The sequence below is a fragment of the Salvia miltiorrhiza genome, chromosome 3, assembly GCF_028751815.1.
Source record: "Salvia miltiorrhiza cultivar Shanhuang (shh) chromosome 3, IMPLAD_Smil_shh, whole genome shotgun sequence".
Taxonomy (NCBI): Eukaryota; Viridiplantae; Streptophyta; class Magnoliopsida; order Lamiales; family Lamiaceae; genus Salvia; species Salvia miltiorrhiza.
Window position 1 is genome coordinate 34,599,766 of NC_080389.1, and position 8,384 is coordinate 34,608,149.

Genomic DNA, 8,384 nt, shown 5'->3' on the forward strand with positions numbered 1-8,384 from the left:
CCTACATGTGCTTAATCACTATTTTAACTAAGCAACAAAAGAATAAATGAGCTGCACATGATGCCAAAAGCTTCTAATAACAACACAAAATGAACTTAATTATAGTAGATCGATCCAACTAGTCAACTCTGCCTAATATGATTAGGAGTACTAACGGTGATGTTTGGTATTTTAATGAAGGTTAGTAATTATATGTTTCTTGTTTAAGATTAACTTCATAAATGTGTTAGGTTAGTTCATTTGCTTCCTACATTAATTAAGACAAAATGAACAGGAAAAATAGGGAGAATTTAGAGAGGTGTTGGGAGGTGGAGAAATATGAAGAGACCAATAAATTGAATTGATCAAATTTAGTTGGAAAATAAAAGGGCGAATTTAATATAATAACACCACATTTATTTATTTCTAGTTAACAATATAAGTTTTAAATATTGACATTAAAAATAGATGACCTTAACAATTTATGCGGCTTAATAATATTAATTGAAATTATGCAAAACTAAACATATCGCGGACTAGCCATCTGGTTATCTTTAATAATATCATTACAACTTTTTCAAATATACAACTAGTTCAGATGTATTTTCTGACAATCACATTAATTTTAATTTAATCTAAAATAAGTCGACGTAGTTAATTAAAATAATGTGTAAAATTTGTATTATTACATGCAATAATCCAAAAAACTAAATAAAAAATTACTATTCCGATTCAATTAAGTTTCAATGCCCAAATCGGAGTAAAATCTATTTATTTAGTTAAAACAAAAATATAAATTTGAATATTTTTCATTTAAATTATGTGACAACTTTTTAGCCAACTTTCTCAAAACTTTTTGATAAACACAAGCAAAAAGGACTCGGGAATGAGGCTACTCATGCTCGTGCCCACCATTTACTGCACGCATTATTACCTGAATCGAATAAAATAAACACTTAATTACAAAACAAAAAATAGTAAAAGAAAAAAAAAAGTATAAAGGAAAAGTGGAAAATTCCAAAATAAAAAAGAATAGTTTCTTGTCTGCTATTAGTCAAAACACAAGTCCGCTCCGCCCACCACTCTCTTTCACAGTTGCCAAATTGATGAATCGAAATTCCGTTGGATTTGATTTTTCGGCGTCGAAACTGCAGAAATGCCGATGAATCGCTACGAGATACGGGACGAGTACAGCTTGGCCGATCCGGAGCTGTATCGAGCCGCCGACAAGGATGATCCCGAGGCCTTGCTTGAAGGCGTCGCCATGGCTGGCATGGTCGGCGTCCTTCGCCAGCTCGGAGACCTCGCCGAGTGAGTCTTCAATCTTCGATTCGAGATCGTGTTTTTATCGTTTTCGGTTTTGTTTGCTGTTTTTTAGTGTTTTGGGTGGAAATGAATGGAATTAGGTGTTGTGTGGAGGTAATGGTGAGCTCGGAGCTGTTGCTTTACGTTTCTTGATTTGTTTCTTCTGTTTGAATTTCGGTGTTTCTTTATGCAGAATGTGATTACTGTTTAGCTTCTGCGGTTTTTACTGTTGGGATTGGTTGTTAATATACTGTTCAATCTTTCACTTGGATTTCGGTTTTCTGTTAAAGTTTGGGATTTAGGGGTTCTGTGGGTTTTTTGAACTCTTAGCAGCTCTGTTAGCAGCTCAGCAACCCGACATCTTTATTAAGTTGAATGATGCGAATTTTGTGGCTCATGGCATTGTTTATCGTTGGTTTGAATAACACTGTGGAATCAATTGATATTTGATTTATGTTGATTAAAAGTCTCTGCATCTGACATCCATGTAAAAGCTACAGTCTTGGTCTGCGGTACATGTTTCAAGTTTGGATTTGGTTTCTGTTAGTATTTAGTATTTGAGAACCCAAATTGGAGCCTTCTTACAGCTGTAGAAGGTAATATCGTATATTGTGCTTGCATGACAGCACACATCAATCCCAGAAGTGAGGGGCATGTGGATCGGAAATGATCAAATATCTTATGATTTTCGTAGAATTAGGTTTTGTTCTGAGCACCATAAGGTGAAGTAAGAAAGCTTCTTATTTTTCATGTGATGAAGGGCTTATGTGCCTACAAGTTTATTATTCAAGTTAAGGAAAGTCTTAGGCCATTAAACATTGGAGAATTTCAACTAGAGGGCCTTCTTTCCTTTCTGTTCTTTTAATAAAAATGTTAGTTTTCATCCGTTGAACAATCGATCTTCTGAATGTTCTACTTCTTTTCGTTTTCTTGCTTGAGTTGATGTCGCACCATGTTGGGAGGGGTGCAAGCACAGCGAGCTTGTCAGCTATGTACTACTGAATCATTATCTAGAAACATCTGTAAGTTAGCAGGAAAAACCTCTCATAATTGTTGTGGTTGTTGAAGGTTTGCAGCAGAGATTTTTCATGATTTACATGAAGAAGTGATGGCTACCGCTGTGAGAGGACACAGTTTAAAGATACGAGTCCAACAGCTGGAGGCTGAAGTTCCTTCCGTTGAAAAGGCACTTCTCTCCCAAACTGATCTTTCCTCGGTCTTTTATAATGCTGGTTAGAACTTGCTTTTCTTTATATTGTATCTTAGCATCATCCTCACTTCTGTTGTTTATTTGAATAATTACTCAAGATCCTTTATTTTGTTACGGGTGCTTCTTAAGCTATACTAATATTGTTTCTCAAAGTAATTTCTTATAGAGTTAAACACTATGGACTGGACTTCTTCATTGTTTTCAGCCGTTTCTTTCTCTGTGAAATCTGTCAATCTCCCTCTCTCCCTCTCTCTCTAGCATCTTCTGTTTTCTATGATAAATTGTTTTTATTTTGACATATATATTATGTTCCAGGTGTTGACTGGCATGCTAACCTACAATTGGACCAGAATCTGGTCACACAAGGAGATTTGCCTCGTTTTGTTATGGACTCCTATGAAGAATGCAGGGGTCCTCCTCGACTATTTCTTTTAGACAAGTACGAATTGTTAAATTTTAAGTCTACTGAATAACATCTCCTTTGAAATAATATCTTCAATAATGTTATTGATTTAGGTTTGATGTTGCTGGTGCTGGAGCATCTCTAAAACGCTACACTGATCCTTCATTCTTTAAAGTAGAGACCTCTGCACCAGCTAATGCAAATGTCCAAAGGGAAAAGAAGATCAGGAAAGCAAAGGTGCCTCATTTTTACTATTTGTAGTGTCCTACTAAGAGATAGTGCTGAATAACATGAAATTCTATTTTCTCCTAATACATATGACGTTGCATGTGATGTTTTTATGTGTTTCATTTCAACTCCGAAGATATGACCTTATAAAGTATTTTCAGTTGATATTTTACCAGTATATTATGAGCTTTTAATTCAGACTTTTCTTTTTTTTTTTCTTTTCTTTTTTCTATGGGAATGAACACATATTAATGATTTTGTTGCCTCAAATAGTAAAATTAAATATGATATATCTCCTTGGTCTTTTCTGTATCTTGAGTGTGAGGACTCCAACATCATCGCACACTTTATAATAGGGCCTCTGCTGCCCATACTGATTGAGACATTGATTAATGATTTTCTGCATATTTAACAGAAGAAAGGACCACGTGCGAGATATGGAGGAACACCTGAAACTTTGCAAGCATCATCCCATGCGAAGTGAGCGGATCTTTCTTCTATCATATACTTTTTGTTTTCAATGATTATTTATATGAATGATAAGTGCCTGATGTGTTTCCTAAATTTTTACAGACTCCATCAGCTTTTACTGGAGGAATGTGTTGAAAATGGTGTTACCAAACCTGCATACCGTGCCAGATTGAAAAGGAGGCCAAATGCATTTCCGTTTAACTCAAAGTCTGGGAAGAGCTACATGGAAGAATTATTGAAGAATCCTTCCCCTGAGCATAATTTGCTTCATGAGATCACTGTGAGTTCACCCTTGCAGATGTCTATAGATGATCAAAATGAATCTGTACTCAAACTCAGATCAGTGGGTTCTGCTATAGAAAGTGAAGGAAGCAAAAGTAATCCTCCATTTGCAGATAGAGAGGAAATCATGCCGAATCCATCCTCGAATCAAAGAAATGATGCTTCGACAGATATTAAAACTTATGGGGTATCGTCACTTCTGAATATTCTAACAGATGACATCCCGTCCACTTCTGATGAGGAGAACAGTAGAAAGGATATAGCTGTAGATGGAGAAAGCAAATTGGAAGGCAGCTTAATAGGTTACCAATCGGATGGGGTTGCCAGTGAGATAGACAATTACGTGGATGCACCTTCAACCATGGAATCTGAGATGGATACAGACTCCGAGTTGAGGGTGAAGAATAAATTTACCTTATATAATAAAAATCAACCACTGGCGTCAGTTAAAAATGAAGAACATTGCCACTCTCTGTCATTAGATTCTCAATCCACTGGAGACTTCTCAATATCCGATGAGGGGAACAGTTCATACAAAAAAGAAATATCAAGCTCCTTATCTTCAGACTCTCCAAGAACCTCAGCTGAAAACCCACGATCAGAAAAATTATCTGCTGATATCCCTGAATTTGTCATAGTTAATGCATCATCCATTGAGAGAAATCCTCAACATTTTTCTGCAGATGATGTTTCAAAACCTGTGGTTTCTAATAATACATTACATGGCAACGACGTAGACCTTGAGAACAGGCCTGACGTTGAGCAGCCTACTTCTAGTTTTTGCAGTACTAATTCAGGTCCTCCTCTACCCCATTATGATTCAAGAGCAGTTGCCGTAGATGGAAGTTTAAGAGGAGCTAAGTCAGATGAAATAGTCTCAAACTCGGATGACGATGTAAATAAGAGAGACCTGATTTTAGATTCTCAATGTTCTCCCAGTGCTTCTCATTCAAAGTCACTGGAAGATGATTCTCAGAGATCCTCTTCTGGAGAACATCTATTTGGTGGTGAGATAACCTGTGTGTCACCCCGTGCTGATATTAGCCATCATACCTCTGGTAGTTTGGATGCTATATCTGCTTATGTGGTGCATGAAGATGACTATGATCAGAAGGATCAGTTTGCGAACAAACCTTCCACCGTGAACATGGATAATATTATTTATCAGAACAGAATGGATACTGAAGAGATCATATCAAAGGAGAACCCAATTCCAGGTAAATTGGACAATAAGGTCGCACAGGTCACAAAGTCGACTGATAACTTTGCAAACGGTTATATTGATATAGCTCATGATGGAGACAATGTTGCGTCAGAAGTTTCTGAAGGAGATGAAAGAGATCAAAGTAGCAATTTTTATAATGAAGATCCAAATGTTGTTTCTGAATCTTTCGACTCTGAAGACCATTGCTCTAATCAGATCAGCACAGGGACTTTGATTTTGTCGGGTATAGGACATCCTCCAGTTTTGCTGAAGGGAGGTCTTGTTACTTGTGACAAATATTTTACTCCAGAAGGACCGACAACAATAAATGGAACTTCTGAACTTGGAAACCTAAAAACCTCCGAAGTTATGGGGTTGCAGATAGGGATAACAGATGATGTTAACCCCAGTGATCTTACTACTCCGGAAAGCTCATTTTGTATGCCAGAGAATCTTGAAGATTCTTCAGGGATATCTTACACTACAGAAAGGGATGGTGTCAACCCCGACAGTGGCATTGCTGGGGTACAACTTACTGAAGTTTCTAGCTCCGCAAGTTTGAAATTACCAAGTGAGATTCCTGAGTCATTAGATGAGTTATACCCAAGTACAGATCAATCAGAGAATGCTAGGATGGCTTGTTCTATACCTGCAATTTCTGATAATACTATCTTGGAGAATGTCAGTTCACCTGCAGGCCTTGATATATTGGTTGAAGAGCATGTTCCTTGCTCTCAGGATCTGGGTCTCGGTGTAATTGAAGATGACGCAACCTCTCTCTCTGGATTTAATAGGGAATCACAGGTGCAGGAGGAAGAAAGGAGTGATCTTTCAGGAAGTCATAGCGAATCAGGTTTAGTGGAGGAAGTGGATGAAAGAGAAGCTGCCGCACTGGATTTTGCTGCAGTCTGCGGAACGAAGCATGATGATCATCCCAAACCGGAATTATCGCATAATGATTTTCGTTCATATCTTGATTCTGAAGTCAAACACAGGGTGGATATGGTTAATGCTTCACAAATTCTGACTCCTCTGGAGCAAAGTGGCCTAGATACAGAAGAGGAATCTTTACATCAAAGTGGCCTAGAGAATCTAGTCTCTGATGTTGACTCATTACACATCGGTTCTATGGCTGAAGAATCAATCTTGCCAGAAAATATTGAATTACATTCTGCCCCTATAGATAATGCTTTGCCTGATTCTAGTGAAATATTAAGTTCAGAGTTATCTGTATTTCCTGCAAGCCAACTGCAGATGTTGGATCATGATAATGACAAAGGATTTGACAATTTTGCCTCATCATTTCCACCTCCTAACTGTCCACCTTCAATGTCGGTGCTGCCAGGTCTAAGAGACTATGGCACTGATGCCTCTGCATATCCCAAGGATCCATCGGGGTTCATGTTCCCCCCTGAAGTTAATCAGATGAACCTGCACCAATCACCTTCTTTGCCACCTCTCCCTCCACTTCAGTGGAGGATAGGCAAGCTTCAGCATGCCTCGTCAACTACAGAGGAGGACAAAATGGACATCAAGAAAGTATTTCCAGAACCAAACTTTCCTCTTGAGACCTCCACTGGATATGCTGGTTCTGTGCCTCAGCAGACGAAAGAATCTCCTAGTCAAAGTGAGCAGATCACAATTAAAGAAGAGAATCTTGAGCATGGTTGTCCTAGCTTAGAGGCTAATGCTATGCACAAGATGACTGGCCTCCCACAAGAAATAGAATACGAGCAGGACCAGGCACAGCCGCAGCAGCAGCTTTTGAATCCTACAAAGGAGAAAGAGATCCCATCACCAGCTGAAGAAGTTGAAGTTGCTGAGGGGAGTCAAATGGTGAAATTGCCTGTTCAAATAGTTCCACAGTCCGCACTAAAAGAAGAGCATACAGAGCACTGTTCTCCTACTTTAGAGGCTGATTCCATGGATCAGGCAGTTCATCCACCACCAGAAGTAGAGACAACGCAGCAGAAGCAGCAGCTTCATCTTGTATTACCTGTTCAGGAGAGTGTAGTTCCTTCACCAGCTGTGGAAGACGGAGTTGCTAATGGGCATCGAACAATTAAACTTCCTCGAACATGCAATCCCGTTATTGGTTCTGTTGCTGCTCTTGATAAGAGTAGAGTAAGTATCCTTAGTTTCCTTAAATGGAAATCACAATTAGTTTTCTCCAGTCAAATTATTCACAATGCAACTTTATTTGCAGCTGCGGAAAGTTACTGAAGAAGTCAGACCTCAAAAACAAAAGCAAGACGAAAGAGATGCTCTCCTGGATCAAATAAGGGCCAAGGTACGATTGAACAGATCTGATTTCGCTGTGCAAAATATACAACTATTTACTGCTGATTCACTGAACACTCACTTCAACCTTTATTGGTCAGTCCTTCAACTTGAAACCTACAGCGACAACAAGACCTAGCATTCAGGGTCCTAACACCAATCTTAAAGTTGCAGCAATTCTGGAGAAAGCAAATGCAATTCGCCAGGTCTCTTTCTTTTCTCCCTAGACACCTTAATGTCCTAGTTTTATGATGTTTATATTATTAATAGAAGCGATCCAATGCTACAGGCCTTGGCTGGTAGTGATGAAGATGAAGATAGTTGGAGCGATTCATGAATATTTACTAGTATATTCCCAAATGGTTCCTGCTATGGAAATCTTCGTCTTGAATTGGTGGGTAAGTGATGGATTTAGATTCATGTCATATGTCTTCCTCCGCTCATCCCCCACCTCCCACAATATCTCTCCGAGTTGCCACCAGCAATGGGCGTTCCTGGGCACGTGTGGAGTCGGTGTAAATACGTCCGGCACATGGATAGTACAAAGCGCTGCAAGCACTATCTGATTCAGTTGCTGTGTATATGTTGGAGGATGAATACTAACAAATTTTGTCAAGTGTATAAAGCATGCCGTGTTCGATTGTCTTTGTAATTGGTAAATACTCGCTTTATCCTTAAGCTATATTCTCGAACAGATCATTAGAAGATACAGTATTTGTTGAAATTACTAAGTATTTGTATCTTCAAACTCTTGCTCTGTCAAAATTATTGATGAAATGTTGTAAAGTTCTATATATTCAAGCAGATTATTTTTGAAGCTCATCCTTCAGGGCCCATGGTTATATTCTACACTTCATTATGTCCTCTTTCAAGAAACGCGTCCAGCTACTTAGCGTGTGTTTATCTGAGCTTATAAGCTCCTAAAATAATTTATAATTTGTTTAGGAATTTATAAGTTTAATAAAATTACTTATTATGTTTAGAAAATTATAAATTCTTGAGAAATATTTGTCAAAATAAGT

At 38.2% G+C, this 8,384-nt stretch overlaps 1 protein-coding gene across 2 annotated transcripts; it reads left to right on the forward strand.

The window, feature by feature from the left end:
* Positions 1–1,009: 1,009 nt before the first annotated feature.
* On the forward strand, positions 1,010–8,184 carry LOC131016428 (protein SCAR2-like). Of its 2 annotated transcripts, XM_057945120.1 has the most exons (9): positions 1,010–1,290; positions 2,353–2,516; positions 2,810–2,933; positions 3,011–3,134; positions 3,541–3,605; positions 3,699–7,206; positions 7,289–7,372; positions 7,464–7,568; positions 7,652–8,184. In XM_057945120.1, exons 1-9 carry the CDS (start codon positions 1,136–1,138, stop codon positions 7,697–7,699), a joined length of 4,377 nt encoding a protein of 1,458 aa, XP_057801103.1. In that variant the 5' UTR covers positions 1,010–1,135; the 3' UTR covers positions 7,700–8,184. The 2 variants fall into 2 exon arrangements, with proteins under 2 accessions (XP_057801103.1, XP_057801104.1); XM_057945121.1 differs by lacking the exon at positions 1,010–1,290 and having other exon boundaries at positions 2,360–2,470.
* The last annotated feature ends 200 nt before the right edge of the window (positions 8,185–8,384 follow it).

What these genes read in the sequence shown, in the direction of transcription:
- LOC131016428 (XM_057945120.1), top strand. Translation starts at nt 1,136, where the DNA reads ATGCCGATGAATCGCTACGAGATACGGGACGAGTACAGCTTGGCCGAT. An exon ending in CAAGCATCATCCCATGCGAA is followed by an intron (nt 3,606 to 3,698) that starts GTGAGCGGATCT and finishes AAATTTTTACAG; the next exon opens with ACTCCATCAGCTTTTACTGG. An exon ending in TGGATCAAATAAGGGCCAAG is followed by an intron (nt 7,373 to 7,463) that starts GTACGATTGAAC and finishes TTTATTGGTCAG; the next exon opens with TCCTTCAACTTGAAACCTAC.